The sequence below is a fragment of the Pavona decussata genome, unplaced genomic scaffold, assembly GCF_977016875.1.
Source record: "Pavona decussata unplaced genomic scaffold, jaPavDecu1.1 SCAFFOLD_638, whole genome shotgun sequence".
Taxonomy (NCBI): domain Eukaryota; kingdom Metazoa; phylum Cnidaria; class Anthozoa; order Scleractinia; family Agariciidae; genus Pavona; species Pavona decussata.
The window spans coordinates 52,689-75,948 of NW_028145871.1; the positions used below are offsets into that span (position 1 = coordinate 52,689).

At 39.0% G+C, this 23,260-nt stretch overlaps 2 protein-coding genes across 2 annotated transcripts; one reads left to right on the plus strand and one right to left on the minus strand.

Moving 5' to 3' along the window:
- The first annotated feature begins 630 nt into the window (after nucleotides 1-630).
- Nucleotides 631-11,354, plus strand: LOC146449130 (tetratricopeptide repeat protein 41-like). The gene is given in 9 exon segments (XM_085101979.1): nucleotides 631-1,202; nucleotides 2,348-2,562; nucleotides 3,056-3,415; nucleotides 4,301-4,558; nucleotides 5,039-6,525; nucleotides 7,610-7,847; nucleotides 8,555-8,845; nucleotides 10,916-11,172; nucleotides 11,174-11,354. Coding segments are annotated over 9 exon segments (3,564 nt in total). The 5' UTR covers nucleotides 631-777; the 3' UTR covers nucleotides 11,207-11,354.
- A 395-nt stretch (nucleotides 11,355-11,749) lies between these two features.
- LOC146449131 (endoplasmin-like) lies at nucleotides 11,750-22,887 on the minus strand. The gene is made up of 12 exons (XM_085101980.1): nucleotides 22,725-22,887; nucleotides 20,846-21,108; nucleotides 20,266-20,508; nucleotides 19,178-19,377; nucleotides 17,979-18,297; nucleotides 16,735-16,851; nucleotides 15,690-16,066; nucleotides 15,165-15,336; nucleotides 14,377-14,762; nucleotides 13,823-13,985; nucleotides 13,144-13,401; nucleotides 11,750-12,165 (listed from the first exon to the last, which is right to left on the minus strand). The coding sequence occupies exons 1-12, from the start codon at nucleotides 22,774-22,776 to the stop codon at nucleotides 12,121-12,123; spliced, it is 2,595 nt and encodes an 864-aa protein (XP_084958106.1). The 5' UTR covers nucleotides 22,777-22,887; the 3' UTR covers nucleotides 11,750-12,120.
- Between the last annotated feature and the right edge of the window lie 373 nt (nucleotides 22,888-23,260).

Genomic DNA, 23,260 nt, shown 5'->3' on the forward strand with positions numbered 1-23,260 from the left:
TTTAACACGACAGCGACATGATAGAGACCAAACCGAGAATCAACAGAATGCGGCAACCGTGGACAGCTGTTTCGAGCTGGTTGGCTCTCGTCAGCACGGTGTAGCACAGCAAAAAGTAGAACACCAACGTGAGTCGAGTGGTCTACCAAATGCTCATGGTAGCTGATTTCGGATGGGCCCAAATTCAGACATCCGTCCACGTCATAGTTTCTTGCTTATTGAAATCACGTGCATTTGGTAGACCACTCGACTTGCGTTGGTGTTCTACTTTTTGCTGTGCTACACCGTGCTGACGAAGCCAAACAGCTGTCCACGGTTGCCGCATTTGTTGATTCTCGGTTTGGTCTCTATCATGTCGCTGTCGTGTTAAGTTTTCTACGCAGTCCGATCAGCCTTGCAGAAATTTGAGTCCTTCATATAAAAAGCTGCTTTTAGATTTTTGTCGACTACAGACTTAGCACAAATTAAAGCATAAGTTAAAGTTTTCTTGAACCCTATGTCAATGCCAATGGTTCAGCTTTCTGTCACGAATTTTGGTGTGTACATGAATGGAGGTTAAGATTTCGGACGGGACCCTGGGAACGAGATCTGGCTCCCACTAGTACCCAGTTCTTCCTGTGCTAAAATTAACATTTCCTTGTTGCTCCTGGAGTTTTCAGTTTGTTTTGTTTTCGGACGGAACAAAGGCCGCGAGTATACAGGATTACCTGTACGTGTTTTTCGCTAAAACATTACTATCGATGTAGCCCTATTCGGTTTTTTTTTTGCTCGAAATCAATGCCAAAACTGCGGGACGGATCAAGTTTATCTGCAGCGAGGAGCCAAGCTGCTCGTAGGCAGGTAATTCGACCGTTCGTGTGTTCAACTTTTAAAGATTTTCACACGGAAAGAGACTTCTTGCAAGAGCGGATCTTCCCTCAACTTAACAAGCTATGCCGCGAGCGAGGAACGTCTTTCATTCCCGTAGATCTACGTTGGAACAAAAGCCAATCACAACAGAATAGCGAGCACGTTCTTCGTATGTGTTTGGATAGCATTGGGCGTTGTGCTCCGTTCTTCATTTGCCTGCTGGGGGACAGGTACGGAGTACATCGAGCGGCCGAGAACGAAATCAAAGACTCAGCTACAGAGGAATGGCTTGACAGAAACTTTGAAACGGCTGCAGCATGTGGATATGACTGGGTGCTTGAAGAGGACAACAGGTTATTAATATTTTTCGCTTCTGGTTGTTGCATGTCTGTTCACACCAAGCTAAAACTTGTCCAATGAAAGGTTTAGAACTGTTTTCTTCGTAAGGTTTTAAGATTTCAAAGTAAATAAGCACAGGTAGAGCCTAGTTTAACTATATATATTAAAAGTGAGTCTTTCAGTTTGTTGTCAACTTGTCACAATTCAGTTACCTCAAACTACAGAATACAGGGCCAGTAGTAAAAAGGAAGTGTGTTAGGGGGAGGCGGTGGGGGAGCCCAATCATGAATCACGAGCCAGTTTTTCCTCAAATCACGAAATATTTTGTAGTGTATTTCATAAATCATGCATTTTTGATGTTTTGCAAGGGAAGCAGGAAAATATTGATAACATGATTTGAGTTACATTAAGTTTTTAGCAGGCTAGTACATGTACTTAATTGGTGATACATTTTCTGTTAGAGAAAGGCACAGTGCCTTTATAGTTATAGAAATGCATAGCTCAAGCTAAAAGAACGAATGCACAAGAACAGTCTTGTGTATCAGGACTTAAGTTTAAATGTGTTTAAAAAAAAGTCTCAATTGACCCTTGATTAATATATTGAGAGAGCTCTGTAATGAATTCACAAGGTGATTGCCCTTCTGAGCCATTAGTTGGTTTTCTGGTTTCAAGTTCCTATTGGATTCATGAATCACAGCCTTGAAGACCAGCAAGATCACTGGTCACACTTAGTAGGCCTTATATTCATGGATCACAGCAAATTTTGAGTTGTTTTTATGGTCAGTGCAGAGGTATAAATGAACCAATATATTTATAAATAATTTTATTATAGTGGTTCATTTACCTTGGCACTGCCTTCAAGGTCGTGATTCACTCTTATTTATTTTTGTTAAAATAATGCAAGCCTGTCAAAATCTCTTTCTCATCCAGTGAAATTCACTTCAGTCTTGTGTTCAACCAATAACTTCATTGTCAGTTCTGCTAGCTGGCGGCCTATAACTGCTTGGTAACATTTCTGTCAGTGAAGTTACAACTGGAGATATAAGCAATAGTCACTCACACACAGAACCACCCTGATTCATCTGGTTAATTTTCTTATAAAAAATATTGAGATAGTATAACTGTTATCTCCAACCTCACATTCTTGTGTGAAATTCAGGTATAACAGCATCACTGAGTTGGAGATTGTGCAAGCCTCTTTTCGTAAGAAGTACGACTATGGCTACTTCTACTTCCGCAACTCTTCACATCTGGAAGAAAAGCTTCAAGAAGTTGAAGCATCTCAGGAAGACAGTGTTCTGTCCCATTACAAGCCTGAGAGTGAATACGCTGCAAGGAAACTGAGGGAACTTAAACAACAGACCATTGACACAGGTGGGTAAAGTAAAGCATTTTTACATGTATAATCATGGTTCTCATAAAAAATACATGAGTGGTTATTTTAAAGATCAAAAAAGTCATCATTCATGCAGGTAATGGCCATGTTCCAAATGACTAAAATGAAAGAGCTATGAATTAATGAAATAATGTTTCCATTAAATTAAAATAACTGTGCAGTACACAGTTGGTGATTTTCTAACATGAAACATTATTGTTAATGCTTCAGTTCAAATCACTTAAGTCAGTCACTTGTGTTTGGTGTGTCCCTGGAGGCATTAATTAGCATCCATCTGAGGACTGACTTAAACATAGCAGCAGCTCTGACTGATACTAAACAGCCTGTTTGTCTTATGCCTGGAAAAATTGATAAAGCATGATTATAATAATTTTATTAAAGCTTGATCATGTCAAGTCAGCTAGGTTGTTTAATCTATTAGATAGCTGGGCATTAAATTAATGATACTGAAATTGTTTTTTTCTTTTCAAGAATTGCCAGTCCGTCATTTCACCACCCTTGAAGAGCTTGGAGAGCTGTTAATGAAAGATTGGATCATGGTGATAGATCTCCTCTATCCACCAATCAATCCACTAATATTCCATAACACAGACTGTGAGGTGTTCCGTCAGTGGTCTGCTCATGAAGCCTTTGCAATGACTCGACGTCAGTTGTTTGTAAGGACTCCTAGGATTAGAGAGATTGTAGAAGTATTGAATCTTCATGCTGAAGTGGAACAGGGAATCAAGAGGAAGTCCAGTATGGTCATTCCAACAGCTGTCCTTGGCACTTTTCTGACCAGTCTGCCTGGCAGTGAGAAGGAGACATTGCCTCCTGTGTTGGTGTTAGCTGGTATGTAATGCATGTCATAAGTCAGACTTCCAAGAAGCTCCATCATGGCCGTCATGCACATGCTATTTTTTAATGGTCAGGCAATGCAAACTGAAAATCACACATGAATTTACCCTGGCACATGCAAAGCACTGGCTAAAGTCACTGAAAAAATGTTACAGGAAATTTAGACAAGATGAATTTTTTGCAACGGAATACAGGCTTGATGGATCATATCTCTGCAAGAGGATCAAGCTACATAAAAAAATGTAATTTTACCACACAATTGAACAATAGCAATAGCTTCAGAGGCTTAGAGACAGTGTATATAAAATAAACTGGTAACAATCACAGATTAGCAAGTGCATTTGATGTCACTAGGTTCTCTCTCCTTTGCCCCTTCAAAATCTGTGGGGGACGCCACATATGCGTCCCAAGATCCATCTGTTCAAACAATGTTGTCCGGCCATACAGTCTCGACCCCAATCTGTATAAGGTGTGCATTCTTTCTACGTCAAACAATAATCATCAGGATGTGAGATGGAAAAATTACTTTATCAAATACCACCCTCAAATTAACATACTTTTTCAATGGTCAAAATAGAAAAAAATAATTATTCTGGAATTGTAGTGGTTCACTACCTCTGTTTCTTGCATAAAGGCCAATTGCCCACTGCTTTCATTTGGATTGTCCCTCTCTGCAGACTGAGTAGAAAGGATCAGGATGATAGAAAATTGAGGATTAAAGAAATGCCCACAGCAGCCATTCTTGACTTAACATGCATGTAAATGTGAACGTTATCTATTTTGCAGACTGTTTACAATGCCATATATAAGTATTATTTTCCAAAGAAAGGATTGCAATCTTTTGTGTTTACATTTATTGAGTGTTGTTCCATTTTTCAGGTGAGAGTGGATGTGGGAAGTCTACAGTCATAGCACATTGGCTCAATCAGTTCACTTCCAGCCATCCCCATGTAGTCACCATTCCCCATTTTGTTGGCTCTGACTCTGGGAGTAATGACATCACTAACTTCATGCGCCGCTGTACAAGTGAATTGCGACTTCAGTACCTTGAATCTGACCCTGATGACCTCACAGACAACCAAGATCTTAGTGACTTCACTCGAGCAACAGAGGCATTTAGAGCTGCTATTTCTTTAGGTAACGTGAAGAGCGGACTGACAAACAGTGTCATCACTTAGTGAGGGTTTTGAAAACACTACAAAAGTGTGATAGTGTAAACTATAACTGTAATCAAAAAGTTTGGGAATGGTCGTGTTTAAAAGTGACCCAAAACAGCACTCAAGTTTGGCACAAAACGTTCGTAAAAATTGCACATCAAAATAGTCTTCTTGCTGTGGCGAACAAAACTTTATCAATTAGTATGGACCACATGCATTTGTGTGCTTGTTGTTGTTGTTTTCTTTTGTTTTGTTTTTTAATGACTTTAATTACTTGGGACAACACTCATAAAGAGAGGTGCACTGGGACTAAGAGCCATAAACTGCCTAAAAGTATGCTAAAAAATATTACCAAAACAGAAGACATGGAAGTTACTCAGCTCATATTACAGACAGTTTACTTAAGGTCTTAACACTGACCATCACTGAGTGAAAAATTGTCTGTTACTTTCCTTGTTAGGTTCATCGGTCATTGTGTTGGACGGAGCAAACCACTTGGGCCACGCCTTGGATCTTGCAGCATTTGTAGTGAAAGAGATGCAGTGGCTGCCTTCCTCTGTTCCTGTGTCCTGTAGAATTATCATAACAACAACTAAAGCTGACATCACTTACCGAGCACTCTCACAGAGAAAGGATGCATACTGTATTGATGTACCGCGTCTATTTGATATGAGAGGAAAGAATGACTTGCTCAGAGAATATGTGGGTTCCAACTACAAGTTCTTAGATGCAGCTCGAATGTCCAAGATCACGTCTTCCAGTCTTGCACATTTGCCGCTGTTTTACGTTGCTCTTGCCTGTGAATTGCGCATCTTGGCTGCTCATAAGAATGCAGAGAGCTTATTAGATTCTTATACTCACGCCTCAACATTGTTCGACTTGTGGAGTCTGATTTTTCGCCGCTGGACCCACGATTATGGCTGGTTGCGACCAGCAGTCTCCCGTAGCCCTGTTCCCGCCATAAAGGCGCAGGTGTCACGTGATCGTATGAATAGTGGTTGGGTTGCTGACGTCCTCAGGCTGTTTGCCCTATCACGTGAGGGACTATCTGAAGGCGAGGTTCTAGATGCTTTGAAAATCATGGGCTATTTGAGGAACTATGAAGTTACTAGAGCACACTGGGAAATTTTTCGATTAACCGCGGAACATGCGCTGATTGAACTGCCTTCTGGGTTGTTAACTTTTGCTCACGAGTCTGCCCGTGGTGCAGTGGAAATTGCATTGCTTGGCAACCTGACTTCTCCATCCCAGGAGCGTGCTATTTTGCCCTTTCAAGAGACGTGGGAACGACAGAAGCAGCAGGGTCATACGGTGCTTTCCAGTTTCTTTTCCAAACAACCCTCCTCTGGGCGTATGGTTGATGAGCTTCCATGGCAACTTTACATGGGCGGAAACATGGAAGCGCTGAGTAAAACTATTTGCGAACCAAGGGTGTTTATAAGGCTTGTAAGTATGAAGAGTGAAGAGCGAAGAAAAAGCGATTTGTTGTCTTACTGGAGTGTTTTGAAACAGAAAGGTCGCAAGCCTGAAGATTTGCTGTATCAGATGGCCATCAAGGTTGAAGAGAGATTGCACAAGGACACAAATGAATCAACGGAGCAAGCTTTGGCATCTGCATTTTCTAAGGCAACAGAATTATCGGCCATTGACGAACTCTGCCAAAAAGGAGACAACGAACATTTATCTCAGCTTGAAGTGGCACTCATTCACTACTTTGCCGGAAAATTTCTTGCAGAAAACGGAAACGACATAAAGGCACAAAATCTTCTTCTGAGTGCATACAAGATGGCTTACCCTGTAGTGTCAGTCAAAGATATTTACTTGTTGTGTGACATTCAGGAGTCCCTGGGGAATTTGTATCTCAAACTGTCTGAGCTGAGCAAGGGGGTGTTCTGGTTTAACAGTGCTGTGAAATCTGCAAGTGAAATGACACGTGTTTCAGACACGGTAAGCAGCTCCCATGAATGTTTTCCACAATTTCAGAAGTAGGAAAGTTTAAAAACGAATACCACCACATGACATTTTTATGAATGGTCACACCTTACTTGTCATTGATTTGGTCAAAGTCAAAGTATGTTTGTACAGCATAATAAACAACAGTAGCTCAGTAGCTTTCATTTGAATGGTCACACTTCAGGATTTCATCCACAGACTCAAAAATAAGAACCATCTCACTCCCCTAATATCACAGGAAGGACCTTCGAGAAGCTTTTCACAGAATTTGTAAGTTATTTTTAATAAGATAATGGGCAATCAAAGAGTTTTGTTCACATCATTTAGTAAACTCCTCCAGAAGGCTGGTTTGTTGGAAGATAATACCCGAGATGGAAAGATCATGCAAAAAATGAACAGTTGGTCGAGAAGCAAAGTGTCATGGAAAACTGTGAAATTTTTGTGGATGATCTTTCATGCAATATACAGGTATTTATGTTATGATCCGGCGTTTTGTTGTGGAAAAGACAAAAAAGGCAATGTAAGTTATTGTAACCACGTGATTGCCAATAAGCAAATGCCCCACTCGATACTATTACATTGTGATTGGCTAAAATCAGCTAAGACCTGAAAAATGTGACTTCCTTTCTTTGTTTATTTTTTATGGAAAAATTGGCAGAGTGCCTAGTCTGATAACCACTGTCCAATTTTGTACCACATTAGTACATGTTTCCTCCAATGGGAGCGCACGGAAATAAATGGATCAATAATAAACCAGTATAACGTGAACAAGATGACAGAAACTAGTGACACCGAGTTTTTCATAATTGCTGCCAATTTTTGTACATGTAGAAGGTAAAGTTTACTGTTTACTGTTTGTAGCTCCAGTCTTTAAGGTGCCACACTTTCAAGACTGGAGCCCACTATCAAGACCAAAGTGGTGTTGCAGCTGAGAAATCTTTCCAAAATCAGCGCTTCAAATGTGACTGAGCAAGAGGCTTATCCAGTATGATTTTCTTGCTGGAACAGAAGCCAGCAGTTTGTAAAGTGTGAACATAATCTTAACAGCTCTACTGACTTGTATTCTGTTGCCTTGCAGGTTGAACATGCAGCTTTGATTGGCCGCATTCTGGATAAAATCGCATTGTGCCATCTACCAAACGAAGTGTCTCTCCCACTGGAAGTGAAAGGCCGATCACGTCCCTCCACTCGGACAGGAAGAGTCAAGACACCAACAAAGTCAGGAAAAGAAAGAACAGAAGAGAATGATACAGAGAATGTAGGCACCATTTTGGATGAGGCTATGAGGCACATGAAACTCGCTAAAGATTTTGCTGGTATGTAATAAATCAACAGTTGGAATTAAAATGCTACAATTTTACTTAATGGGTGGTTGAATGGAGTTTTTTTTTTTTAATTGAAAAACGACTGCATGAATGAACCAAAGTGATCATAACAGGAAGGAGCGTACAAGGTAGGGTTCTACTGTAAGAATGATGTTCATCAGTGTCCCTCCTAAAATACCACCCAAGTTCACTATTGAAAGAAACAAAAATCTCACAGTTCATTTTCCAGTTTTAAAACAACAAGCAGCACAACTCAAGAGCATTACTTGCTCAGCAGCTAAAAAAAAAGACTTTGTACAGCATGATAACCACCGGAAAGTACTGCTCAGTAGATAATGTTTGAATGAAAGATGAGTAGCTTTAAATCTTGTTCAGCAAGGTTAATAGCACTACAAGAAAGTGCAACTTAGTAGCTTTCACTTGAATACTCTCGCTAATGGCAAGAAATGCCTCCAAGAAAGGAAAGTTGTTTTTGTATAATAATAAATCAGTAGATGTCAATACATCTTCCTTATTTCATGACCAAGGTCGAAAATTATTGTCTTTTTTAATTTAGTATTCAGAACCATAGTACTTATAAGCAAGATATGTCGAAATGGTGCTGTTCCTTTTTGTTTTCAATTCCCTAAAGTTGAAGGGACAAGTTCGTGAAATGTTGTCATATTTAGCACTGGTTTCAAAGACTTCTTGTGTTTTAGGCCAGAGCAGCGTCTACTTTCACATGGGATTACTGGCAGCAAAACAAAGACGCTCAGAAGATGCAGAGTGTTTGTTCCGTGAATCTCTCAAGATGAGAGGAGAATGGTTCGGCTCTTCCCATCCCCTGATGGCCGAGATATATGATGCATTGGCCTCGCTTGCATGTTCCGAAAATACCGAGACCCCGGATGTGGCAGCCGCAGAGGAGATGTTTCGTCAGGCCTTGCACATGCGCGAGGAATTGTTAGGTCCGTCACATTTGTTGGTCGCAAGCACTTTGTTCAAGCTTGGTTAGTATTGTGTCACTGGAGTGGCTTTCATGTATTCTTTAAGGTTTTTTTTTAAGTATCAGCAGATTACAGTGACGCGATTTTCCCATAATGCAATTGGAAGCGGCATGATGAATTTTCACAATAGCAATGGTCCTGGACAATGGCTGATCCTGTGGATAGTTTAACCCAGAGCACAATGGATAGCAGTTTTATGCAATTGATAAAGCTGTCCACTCTTTGAACTACTGGAACATGGAGTCTAAATAATCATGTCGCGACTTAGAGTTCAAGCTGTTGTCATAAGTTATAAGTGTTTATGCTGTCATGTCCAGGCCATTAATAAATAATGTAAGGTTTTGTGCTGTCGGCTTTGTCTAGTTGCTTTTAACCCCACTGGTAGCATTATTTTTGGCAAATAGATCATATTTCATAATCACCCAAAACTATGCCATCTTTATCCTGCTAAAGAGCTAAAGTAAAGTATTAGAACTCATTACAAAACACATCCCTTCTAAGAACAGTTTGCCTGATTTGTACATATAGAAGTGACAGCCTTCACTAGAAATTTGATGTTCAGTTTTCTCTCAAGTTTTTGTAGTTTAGTACTGGTTATTGCTAAGCCCCAAGCCTTTTGCGAGTAGATGACCCTCATAATCTGTGTGTATATGAGGGATATTTCTACAAGGCGGGCTGAAAGTGCTGGGACAGTCAACGCGATGGCAGCAAACTTTGCAGTAATTCCCCCCTCTCTCCCAAACAATGTTGAACTGGGAGGGTTGGACAGACGTTACTCAAGCAAAATAAATGTCAATGTTTGCTAACATCTTTTTAACATTGCCTAGGGGAAGGGGGGAGGGTGGAGCTGTAGGTAAAGGGTCATAATAATGACAGGGAGAATCAAACACGCAAATTTGAAAGGATTCCAGCAACTGTCCCAAGGAGATCTGTCCTCCATTGTAGTATAGTTATGTTGTCCAAAAAAGCGTAGGGACAATGCCAAAAGGTAGTCTGGGAAATACCAAGTAAATTTCAATAAAAACTCAGAATTCATATTGCCTAACCGTACAGCGAAGACTTGAGATGGTTGGAAATATGGATTCTGAGCTTTTATTGAAATTTATTAGGTATTTCCCAGACTACCTTTCATCATTGTTGCGTACGCTTTTACGCTTTTTTTTGGACAGCCTTTGCCGAAACAGCTGTATGTGGACCAGGCGCAGTCAATCAATAAATCAATAATCGATAGCACTCAATAGCAAGTGATTGATATTGATTTCCAATACCACTTGATAGGAATCAATAAAGAAAAAAAGTTGCGAGTTGGAATCGATAAGGACTGGTTTATCAATTGTTATCGATTATCATCCATTTTTAACGGAAACTATTTTTGTCAATTTCTACAAGTTAAAGAACTGATTGACACGTGTATTTTCTATGGTTTTATGAAGTCATTCAATTGTGGATATGCAATGCAAATATCAGCAAGCTGATACTTGAAGAACAATAACACACTGAAATAATTTGGTATTTTTATCGATGTTAAGCTTCAGCACAGTTCAAAGAAGAAGAAGTTGCGGCTCAAGTAGCAGTGTGCAACCCTCTAGTCTCGCTATAGCAATGCCATAAATATATGAAGCAAAATAAACAAAAACAGTTTTTTTTATAATTTTAGTTAAGTGCATTAAGATGGAGGAAAATAATAAAATACTCCTACAAGGACTCCTTGGGATTAGTGATTGTTATCAATTATAAATCGATAATAATTTTTTTTCTGCGAGGTTGATTGTTATCGATTACCAATTTCCATCAATATCAATAATTTTTGGTGATTAATGTTGATTGTATTGATTGATTTCCGATATAGATTTCTATTGATTCACTACGTCTGGATACGTAGTACTGTCTTTCTAAATATTTCATTAATATTGTATCCTATCTCAGCAATAAACTATGTCAGCGTTGTACCTATGTAAGTAACAAGTGTAGCATGTCTGAAGGCATGTATGTACAGTGTAGGTGATATATGTAGCAAGTGTTGTGTGCAGAAAAAATAACCTCCAGATTTATTTGCTCCCATCTTAATTTCAGGCAAACTGCTTCAAGCCAAGGGCACAAAAGATGCCACAAGAGAAGCAAAACTGCTTTTTCAACGAGCACTAGACATAAGAACAGCGACACAAGGTGTGTACCACAGGGAAACCAAGTTAATTAGGCGGGCTCTCATGTCTTTGGAAACAGCAGATGTGGCTGCCAAATTCAGTGGCAAAGGAACAGCGAAAGAAAAAGAACTACTAGCACTGGAAGGCCTGAGAAGTCGCTCATTGACAAAGACATCCTCTAGGAAATTATCTTGACTTTCGTCAAGCAAGTGCATCATAGTGATGCTGGTGAAGCCTGCGCATTCCTCCCCACCGCTCTCCCACTTTTGGTGAGAATTTACGTCATGCAATGTTTGAGTCACCTAATGAACCAGTATGTTAGCAACCTCGTTCCCAGGGCCCAATCAGATTGCGCCGTCAGAGGATTGAAAGGAGAGAGGATCTTGGGAAGAGATACCATTGTTTCGAAGGACCTCAAGATTCAATGCGGTACTCACAGGTGAAAGTGTTTAAATTCCAAAACAACATCTGGGGAACTTCTTTTGTGGGAACATGACACAGTAACGCCACAATCTTACAGCTTTCGCGTTTCCATATTTAATCGAAGAACAATTAAAGGCAGTGTTGTCCAGGAATGTCTGGTGGGATCAACATCGCTGTTTTTTCCTTTCAGTTGAACCTCAGGAAAATGAACACCCAAAAATTAAAGCTTCCACAGTGGGAAATGGTTGGGGGGGGGGGGGTGGCCTTGTGTGGCAAGATGCATCTTGGACATGGCCAATTGTCAATAAATATATTTTACTAAGAAAAAAATGAGACAGTGCAGTATAAACAATATTTTTATTAACCTCGCCTAAAAGTATTCTTTGTAAGAATGCAATTAATTTGACAGCCAGTTTGGAAAGGGAAAACACAGACAAGAAGGCTAAAGGCCATGTTAAATCAATCGATTTTTCTGGAGCTCAGATGTTTTGTGAAGAAAATTACAACAATCTAAATGCTGGTGCATGACGTAAAAATGGAACAGCTTCACAAAGACACACCTGTATATACTATCGTTCAAGATGTTATAAATACGCGTTTGTTGTCAGAGGTCTCTCATGGCCACCTTATTTTTGTACAACCACTGAAAGCAAGCGTGTCTTGAAGGCACCGCAATAATAAAGTCTATTAAACTAAACTGTTCTTGAGCTGTTATAGTTCGTCTTTAGGTTCTGCAGGTGCTTCTTTTGATTCTCCCTAAAACATAAAACAAACCAAGGTTTTAGTTTGATAGTTTCTGGATGTTTACTTAAACAGGCTCGTAATGTAACTAGTCTTGCAATGGCTGGAATTGTGTGTTGGACGGTTGCAAGAAAAGTGGTCTGAAGGAAGCAACATTACCCTCACTACACTACACTTAGGCAACAGGTTTGCCCTAATCTAATAAAAACAGAAGCACATTCAACACCCTGTTTACAGACCCCTATGTTTCCCTGCGATGTTTGTGTTGATCAAACAGCAACCATCTTGCTTTGTCATGTTGAACGCAATCTGGAGAGATTGGCAAAAGTACCGACCAGTCCCTTGTCAGGGTGTCCACACCCCCCCCCCCCACCCCGTAGTTTTTGTAATTTCCCCAGGTTGTGCTCAACATTAAGCAAGATAGGGGCTGTTGGATCAAAAGGCTGAAGACGATCAAAAAGAAAAATAAGGGACTGTAAAGAGTCTGCAAAAAGGAATCAATACCATTGAAACTTTCAAACCCCTGTATGAAAACCAGCATCTGTTTAATTGAAAAATTAATAATTGAGCGCTATTTTATTGTTCGGAAAGAGGTAGTAACTCTTGAGTTTGTGGATGAACTTCAAAAACTAACCCTTCCAATGAAAACTACGCAAATTATGTCGTTGTTTTGAGTTTAGAATTTACGGAAAACCTGTTTTTGAGAGTGAAATTTTCATGACATTCTATGACACCAGCACAGAAAATGAAAATTAAACTTCCAGTACAAAAATAGTTCAACTGCTAAAAACAGATACAATGACCAGATCAGCAGTGTGTGGTTCCCACCATTTCTGCTACAGCATCTACGTGAGCAACACCTTCAAAATCAATTAATTTCTATGGATTACTTTTCTGGGGTTTAATTTTCATCACCGTTAACAATGAAATAAATAATTAAAACCCAAAGACACAATAAAAGGTACGAAGTAATCCTTGATCAGTTTGTGTTACCTCAACTTCATCTTCCTTCTCTTCCGTCTTGATCTCTTCCTCTGACCCTCCTGTTGCTACCTCTTCAGCAGATTCTGATTCCTCCTCCTTTTTCTCCTCCTCCTTGTCAACCTCAGCCTCTACTTCCTCTCCCTCTTCTTTCTCTTCTTCTTCCTTCTCCTCTGGTTCTTCCTCGTCTGGTTCCACGGTGGCTTCTAGATCCACCCCCATGCTGAGCCGGAGCATGCGCTCAATGCGGCCAGCAAAGTCTTGTGAGTCCTATAATTGAGAACATTAAATCATCATCATCATTATCACACCAAAATAAATACCAAGGATTTTCAATGTTTCTGAGATTCAGGATCAGAACTGCTGTTAACAAAATGGCACCAGTGATAGCAGACTGTAGAGAGATTTAGCTTCACGTTTACGGCTGACACTAAACGGGAAACGTCAAGCCGCTGTTTGTCTTAAAATACATAAACTTGAGTTTCTTGTACTCACTTCTCTCTTTTTTGTGTTTGCTTAATAGCTGTCGCTGACTGGGTGGCCTGATAAGCTTAAACCAAAAAAGCTTCATTGTTTTTTTATCAAAGAGAAAATTTCAGCCTGGCGTTTGCCGTAAACGCCTAGGGTTATATTTGGAGATAATAGGCTATTATCTCCAAATATAACCCTAGGCTTGCTCCACGTTTCTTACCTTGACCATGAAACCTGATCTCAAAGTAGCAGTCTCAAACAACACACGGGCAAGATCTTTGGCAGTTTTGTCTTCTTTGTCAGTCTCCACTCGCTTCAAAAGCTCTTTAATCAAAGGATGTCTGGGGTTAACCTCTAGTGTCTTCTTTTGGTTGGCGTAATACCTAAAGAAAGAATGAACAAACTGATTAGACAGCAGTGTCACACCTTGGAATGATTTTCTTCAATGAGCTCTAAGATTTTGCACAACACCCTAAAGACACCTTAGCTAAGGAGCCAATGGTATGATGGTACCATGAATTCAGCCCCTGGTTTGTACAAACAAACGTATACCACCAAATTACAGCAGAATGTTGACAGCAACAATTAGACCAACTACATCAATGTATTCAAGTTGCTCTTAACGGGCACTGCCAGTTCACTTTTGCTACTCTTAACTAACATGTGCCAAGTAGGAGCCTCAGCCATGAGAAAGGGTAGTAGCATAAAATGTACACTGGAAATTTACATTGTAATAATTATTCACCATGCAGGCTTCGCCAGCTCTGTACTTACTCATTACTGGGGTCATCTTTCTTGGCATATGCCTGTGACCTCATGATCCTCTCCATGTTACCGGACCAACCATATGAGCTGGCTACAAGTGCACAAGGTGATTCATCCAAACGCTGGGAGACTGCTGCCTTTTCAATCAACTCCTTCAGGGCATCATCCTTCAGCCATTTAAGCAAGGGCTCATATGTGCTCTCCAGATCCTCTTGCTTCTTCTTCTGTTTTTCAGAATCTTCACCAATCTTGAGTCCTTCTTTGGCAACATTTTGGAATTTCTTTCCTTCAAATTCAGGCAAGCTCTGGATACAGTATTCATCCACTGGCTCTATCAGGAACAGCACCTCATAACCCTTCTTAAGTAGACGTTCCACAAATGGAGAGTTCTCAACCTACAGAATGCAAAACAATTCAAGCATTAAATTGACTGACTTGTTTAGTATACAACCAGAAATAAATGAGCAGACATTTGAAGGGTGAGGTCTTTGACTACTTTCAAAACAGGTGTACATTCTCACACACAACGGGGAGCCATGCCAAGCTGACCAAAAAAAGCAATAGGAACAGCCTCCCCAAGCTAACATTCCTATTTAATTTTTTTGTATGCAATACTATCCTTTTGTCCATCTTAATTAAACAACAAATTAAAATATCGCAATCAAAATCCAGTAATAATACATGGACTTCCAAGAGTAGCACAGAGCCTCCGACTCCTAAAAAGCCTAGTAATGGCGATCCATGGTTACAAGTGTAGGTATTCTCAAATCAAGTTCACTTTAACAGTCAAATCTTACCTCCTTACGACTAGTTCCAGCCATAAAGTAGATGGCATCTTGTTTCTCTTTCATCCTTTCAACATATTCAGCTAAGCTTGTCATCTCTTTGTCAGAGTTGGAGGAGAAAAATCGCAGTAGTTTGGCCAGTCGAGTTCTGTTGGAGTGGTCCTCCATCACACCCAGCTTTATACTAAAATAGTCAACAATACTTAGAACTGTATTCTGTGATTTGACTACACAGACCAGAAAGCAAGTTGCAAGTGCCATTCTAGATACAGTACATGGTGTCAAAAAATATTTTCATGTTCACTTGAGGAGTCTGGGGGATCAGTTGACTAACATGGAATTAATCCATCAGCCCACAATGACATGCCCTTGATTCATGAAAACTACTTCACTTTACACAGCACACAAATGCTCAAGATACCACAGTCAAACGTTTGCTTATAATTTCATAGGTTATATTTACTGTTTAAGAGAAAATTGTCCACCTAGTGCCCTTGTTGCCAACTACAGCTGTATCAGCAAGGAAAAGACAAATACCTTGTGCTGAATTCTTTCCAGAATTTCTCCATGTACTCATCCTTGGGGATCTTCTTGATCATGTCCAAAGCCTTGCGCACCAGTTTCTTCTTGATCACCTTTAACAGTTTATGCTGCTGAAGAGTTTCACGACTGACATTCAGTGGCAGGTCATCCGAGTCCACAATACCACGGATAAAGGACAGGTACTTGGGCATCATGTCTTCAAAGTTGTCGGTGATGAAGACACGCCTTACATACAGCTTAATCTGGTCCATCTTCTTGCCATACTCAGAAAAGAGGTTGTGAGGGGCAGATTTGGGTACATACAGGATTGACCGGAATGTAACTTCTCCTTCAGCAACAAAATGAGTCTTGGCCAGAGGTTCATCAGAGTCCTAAAACAAATAATTTAAAAACTATATGTCCCATGTGGCTTTCAGAAAGAGTTTTGCACTAGCCAAGCCACAGTTAGGGATTGACCCTTGTATTGCTTTAAGTTTTTAGAATGTGGAAACAACAACAAAGAAGCAGTTTTACGTTTCAACTTATTACAACATTTATCTGAGAAGTGTAATACAACTTTGAAGAAGATCTTGAACTTCACAATTCGGATAGCACTTGTCAACAGGTTGAGTGACTTCAAGAATGCACTTTCCGAGGTTGGTTATTTAATCACCGAACTGGGGGAACTTTTAGTTACATGCACTTACAAGTAATTAATTTTTAACTTACAGATTTTTTATCTTTCTTAGCAAAGTAAAATGACTGCTCATGTTCATGTATAGATAAAGGAATAATCCAGAAATACAGTGAGAAATTATACAATTTTTATTATAGTAAAAACAACAAACAGCTAACCATCAAATGTCCAGTTGGACATTATTCAAATACCAGACTGGCCTTGCAATAGTTTTTCTTGCTAAAAAAAGATTTTGTTAAGTTTTAAAAATGCACACCAAGAGCTCTTGGGGGGCCAAAACACAACTGCAGTTGTGTGACTGCCCATGTAACAATCAATCATGGAGAAATGCTGAAAGACAACAGTCAACTTCAAAATAATTACCTTGGTAAACGATTTGTAGAATTCATTGTATTCTTCATCTTTGACATCTTTAGGTTTCCTTGTCCAGATTGGTTTGTTAGTGTTGACAAGCTCCCAATCCCAAACTGTCTTCTCCACCTGTAGGATTAAGAAAGGAGAGCATGAGTGATCAGAGTACTTGTGACAATATAGTGTGTAAATGTGGTAATTGTCAGTAAATAGTTTTGCCAGTTAACCGCCAACCGGTTGGCTCAGTTGGTAGAGTACCGGACTACCGTGCGGGAGGTCGTGGGTTCAAAGCCCGGCCGGACCAACACTCAGGGTCTTTAAATGACTGAGGAGAGAGTGCTGCCTTTGCTCTAACGTCTGCAAATGGTTAGACTTTCTAGTCTTCTCGGATAAGGACGATAAACCGTAGGCCCCGTCTCACAATCCTTGTTTGTAAATAACTCTGTGGGACGTTAAAGAATCCACTCACTGTTCGCAAAGGGTAGGGGATGTAGTTCCCGGTGTTGTGGTCTGGTCTTTGCAAATGGTTAGACTTTCTAGTCTTCTCGGATAAGGACGATAAACCGTAGGCCCCGTCTCACAACCCTTGTTTATAAATAACTCTGTGGGACCCACTCACTGTTCGCAAAGGGTAGGGGATGTAGTCCCTGGTGTTGTGGTCTGGTCTTTGTGTGTATACTCTCATGGTTGGGTGGGTAAATGCTCGGAGATATTAGCTGCATTACCTCTGTAAATCCGAGGGTAAACAAAGATATGATGATGATGATGATGATGATGATGATGAACCCACAAGCCACATTCTGCCTACTGGACAGATGCTACACTTACAGGGAAACTCACGCCATGTATATTGTATGTCATTTAACTGGGAATAAAATAAGTCAACAGCCATGACAAATGAAAAGTTGAAAGGGAGCTTTGTGGCACATCCTCTGAAACATGACTGTTTAAAAGATTAGGTAGACTTTTTTGAATGACTATCTACAAGTGTGAATGTGAAGACCCATCACCTCTTTGCTGGATAGAAACTCACCCTTGTACTAACCAGTCAACAACACAAACTAATCAGAATATAATCCTGACATCTCTCACCAGTGATGGGGCCATGGTACTATGAAAACTTCCCATACATGTACATGTATGAGATTCTCCCAAAACCATAAGGCAGTTTTACTTAAGAAAGGTTTCAGTTTGCACTTGTTATAAACAGAGAACTCCCCAATGACGCAAACAAGAGTATGTGGTACTGTACATACCTTTTTGGTCTTAGGCTTTTTCTCTTTCTCTTCAGACTCCTCTTCAACTTCAGCCTCGTCATCCTTGTCTTCTTTCTCTTTATCCTCCTCTTTCTTCTCATCTTCCTTGCCCTCCTCTTTCTCTTCCTCTTTCTTGTCCTCGTCAGCTGTTTCAGCCTTCTTGTCCTCTGCTGTATCCTCCTCAACTGGCTCCTCAACCTCCTCCGTCTTGCTTGTCCACAGGTAGATGTTGAAGTTGATGAACTGGCTGTACTTTTTCACAAGGTCTTTGATTGTCTCAGGTTCCAGGAAGTCACGAGCTTCTTCCTTAAGATGAACACTGTAAGAGAACATTCACAAAACTTTTAAAGGTTGAGTGCAATGAGCTAAAGAAAACAGTGTACTGCTAAAAGATATATACCTACATAGCTATTCAGTTAGAGGCAGTATAATGAAATCATTACAATAAGTGCTTATAAAATATATATTAAGTGAAAACAATATAATTTTTTATGTATACAATGCAATACAATACAATACAATGCAATATGATCAACGTAATGTATGGTCAATGGAACATCTAGCCATTATCGGTAGGGTGAATTTTTAAGATCTATGCTTACGTCTGATCCTCAGAAAAAATTTACCTTTTCAGAGTCTAAAGTAAAGACAATTATCGTTCTTCGAAGACAAGCCATAAATGTTTCTAAGAAAAGTTTGAGGACTTTGTATTTCTAAAGGCCCATTTAAATAGTTTCAACATTCATTCAACATTTTGTTGTACCAATAATATTGTTGAGAATATTTAAACAGGTCATTCAACTTTGATGACAGTGTTAAAAAAGTTGAAAAATTGTGAGCGCGTGTTGAAACAAATTTAAACTGGCTTAAACCTCCACTCAACACCCCTTCCACATTTCCTTTGTTCTCAATGGTGTTGAAGCTGTCTGAACACTTCGCTCTGTTGCATAAGTGTAGGGACACACAATTAACTCCCAATGACTTGCAAAGAATTTATGACAAATTTTCAGCCAGCTGATAAAAATTACATGGCCAAAGCAAAATAAATTATGCTAAATAAATGCTATTGATAATGGTGAATCATTTGAGACATAAATATGTACGCAAATATGCAAATTGACTGGTGTAATGCAATAGGCGTCATGCTTTTATACAATCATATAACTTCAAATGATGATGATTCGTAGCTGTTGTTTTACCTGACTGTTGTTCCCCTCTTAAGTGTATCACCTCTGGGATCCTCAGTGATACTGAAGGAGACTGCATCAGATTCCCAGATGTACTGCTTGTCATCATTGTGCTTAGTTGTTACAATCACACGGTCGGCCACAAGGAAGGTAGAGTAGAAACCAACACCAAACTGGCCAATAAGATCACTGGCCTGGTCTGTGGATGCCTCCTGAAAATGTGAAAAAGAAATGAATACACAATGAGAACTACAGTAACACAAACAGTTAACATCAGCTACAACAACAGTACTAGTAGATGAGTAGCAGTTACTGTTCAGCTTCTCAATGTGATTTCATCCAAAATACAAGAGGCACAAGTTTGCCGGTATTAAAACTGTCAAAGTTAACAAGCTGAGATACATATAATGACATGAGACCTGAGTACAGTGGAACCTGGATTTAACGAACCTCTATTTAACAAAGTCCTCGATATAACGAACGATATTCTATGTCCCGATCAAAGTTACAGTAAACTGTATGGAATAGAACCTCAATATAACGAACTTTGATATAACGAATTCTTCGATATAACAAACATAATCCGGAAGCCCAAACGTAAAATATACCTCGATATAACGAATTACAATGTCAACATGGGACAGAAGATAAATGCTGAACAGATCAACACTCTGAAAGTGTCGGTTTTTTTGTAAACAAAAGCTGCGCGTTTGCTCAAAAGTGAAAATAATTGCTACTGAAAGCCACCATGCTTAATGAATTGCATCTCAAAACGCAGCTCTTCTGGGTGACGAAAATTGCATTGAATTGCGTGACAGAAGTCACCTGTGTTGAAAATTAATCATTAACTATGACCTCGATATAACGAACATTTTGGTCATTTCCCCTCAAGTTCGTTATATCGAGGTTTTCGATATAACGAACCCTCGATTTAACGAACAAATTTGGTCGGTCCCCAGCGACTTCGTTAAATCGAGGTTCCACCGTAGCACAATTTCTAAGACTGTTATTTTCTATGGCATTTTATCAAATTTTGCTAAAATACACAGACTGAGACTAATCACTATTAATATCCTACGGTGTTTGTCAATAAAACTTACCGTCATCTTCTGGAAGAACTCACTAGTTCCTGACTTGGCGATGGTGCCCAGGTTTTTTACCAAGTCATCCTTTGTCATTCCAATACCAGTGTCTGTTACATGAAGGATATTGTTCTCTTTGTCAGCTTTGATCTTAATGGATAGCTCTTCTGTAGCAGCCAGGGCTGATTTGTCAGTAAGGCTCATAAATCTTATCTTGTCCAAGGCATCAGAAGAGTTGGAAATAAGTTCCCTCAAGAAAATCTGAGAAAAAAAGTAACAACAATAACTGTAAATGCTGCCACTACTAACAATAACACTGTAAATGTGTTAATTAGGTTTACTATGTGCATGTGACTGGTACCAGTAACTGGCAGTAGCTATTAAAGCAATGGCTCTGAAAAACCAGTAGACCTTTCTTATACATTTTTGTTCAAGTACCTGCTCTCTTCCACTTACATGTAACATCCAATAATTTATTAATTCTTAACCAGTAAAAATTAAAATGTAGATGCGTTCATCAGTTTCTTGGTCAAATCACTTTCTTCACCAAGAACAAAAAAAAAAACAAAGAACAACAAATCAGTGGTTCTTATCTTACCTCCTTATTTCTGTACAGAGAGTTGATAATTAACTTCATCATTCGACTGACTTCAGCTTGGAAAGTAAATTTCTCTGCTTTTTCTCTAAGTTCCTTCATCTGTGCCACATTCAAGCCATCAAGTTTAATAGCTTCCTCTTCTCTCTCTACTGTCTCATCATCTGTTTTAGAGCCATCTCTGCTTTTTCCAACATCGTCGTCCACTTTAGGTGTTTCAGCTTCTGTTTTTTCTTCTGTTTTTTCATCTTCCGCCAAACAAAGAGCTGAACAAGATTGAAAGCAGGAATGTTAATTAATGCACTGATAGAAAATGATCAGAAATAAAACCTGAAGACTACAACAGCTAATTTTCTTGAAAATTTTGTGTTACACCTGGGGTTTTTTTAACACGACCGTCTGTTATTCCTGGTGAATGCCATTGCTTTCAGGAAGTCTGTTGGATCATAGTAAAAACGTCTTTTATGTAAACCATATTTTATTAACCTGGTTCTGTATACATACCATCAATGTAACTTTATTTAAAATAATATTGCCTTTGGAGATTGGGTACCACTAAAACATTATTTAGTACAAACTACATGCAATTAAAGAACCCCAGTAACAAGGCTAACTAAATGTGTTTAAACTGCAAATGTATAATATAGCTACCTGCCTTTACATACTTAGCTTCCACAGAGGAAAAGATTCAAATGAGTAACTTTTCTTCTGTTATTTCAGACATCACAAACATATATGATTGACTTATGTCAGTAAACACATAACAGTGTCAGCAACCATTTACTAAATTACACATCTGGATTAAACCCTTTACACTTCCAAAACTAAATAAACAGGGTAAGTAAACTATCTGAACTAAACCACCCATGTTGCTTAATGATATGAAAAAAATATTCACTCACAGGAAAATACTAAAATTCATCATTACTTCTTTTTAAAGAAGTTTTGTTACCCCGAAATTTCTTTTAAATAATTATTGAGTTGTATATAAAATAACACAGAATATTCAAAGTGATTTTAAACTTAATCACTTGCCTTGAAGTGGTTTAAAGGACTACATGTATTATTGTTATCTGGCTACATATTATTGGCTAAGCAAAACAACCAATCAGATCTTGACATATAAGATTGAACATTTTTCAAAATTTACAAATGCCGGAAATAAACTACTGTGTTAAAGGTACTTTCTTACAACGAAAAATACTATTTAAGAAAAATAACTGGCAGAATCAAAGTGATGACCAGTTGCAATTTTTTTAGCCCAAAGAAATTTACCATATTTACTCAAGTTCTGGAAACCGCTCTGCAAGGTGTTCAGCCACTAGTTAGAGTCTAAATACCCGTTACAAAAAGTAATTCATCTAGTGTTGAAATTAAGTCAAAGGATTTTTTGAGAATTTTCAATTGATCTTGAAGTTTGTAACAAACAGTTCATTAATTTAATACACTAAAAATACACCAGCCTATTTGCAAAATTACAGAACGTCATCAACACAGTTTTGTAGAATAATACCATGAAAGAAATAAATTCACGGTAGCATTAAATGAAGGTTAAGTAAGTGCTTAGTTAGCAGACTGTCTTACTACTAAAAGATCGGAAGACGTGAGCTAGTATTAAAGCGAGGTCTATAAACTACTGAAATAGAAATACGTCGGTGTGCCCTTTTGGTGAAACGAAACGGATAACTGGAGAGAAAGAAAGAAAATTTGTAGATAACTAACAGATTTCAACCATTTAACCCTTAAATAAAAATATGTTGGCAGAGTTTGTACACCGGTCTTCGTTCGTCACGACAGCTAATAACTTTAAAATAGCTCGAAACTTAAAAATTCTCCATGCAAAAGGGGTGAAAAAGCAAAATCGAATGGTTAAAACACTTACAAGAAATTAGAAGAAGGCCTAACAGGCTCAGTAGAAACGTTTTGCTCCCCATGTTCTGAAAACCAGGCACCACAGCTGAAAATGACAGCAAAAGTACGAAAATCTGTGCAAAACTCCTGAAGGAAGGAAGTAGAAGCAGCTTTCAATGGGTTCAAAACCAACCAGCACTTCCCACGGCCAGAGCTCGTGTCTTGCGTTGATTGGCTAATTACGATCACGTGCTCAACGTGGAGTGTTATCATTGGTTAATTTTGGCAGCACAACCCAGTGATTCACACGAATGAGCCCTCGTTTTATCACTAGACTTTAAACTAAACAGTGGAGAATTTCGATTTTTAACCGCAAAAGCGGATTAGAAATTATCGTTATTTCTCTATCTAAATAACCTTGACATATCTTATGGTTTCTAATCAGTAATTTAGCATATTTTTGCCTCAGAATGAACGCGTCAAAATTTTTAAGAAGGTCAAATGTGGGAGGAAATTGTAGTGATTAAACTGTACATTCTCCCATCTGGCTGCTATGGTTTTCCCTGG

Bases quoted from the DNA above. Each gene is read 5' to 3' on its own strand.
- LOC146449131 (XM_085101980.1), bottom strand. From the start codon at position 22,776: ATGGGGAGCAAAACGTTTCTACTGAGCCTGTTAGGCCTTCTTCTAATT. The intron at 18,298-19,177 runs GTAAAACAACAG...GTTCTCTTACAG, and splicing joins AAGAGGGGAACAACAGTCAG to TGTTCATCTTAAGGAAGAAG. The intron at 13,986-14,376 runs GTAAGTACAGAG...TTCTTTCTTTAG, and splicing joins AAAGATGACCCCAGTAATGA to GTATTACGCCAACCAAAAGA.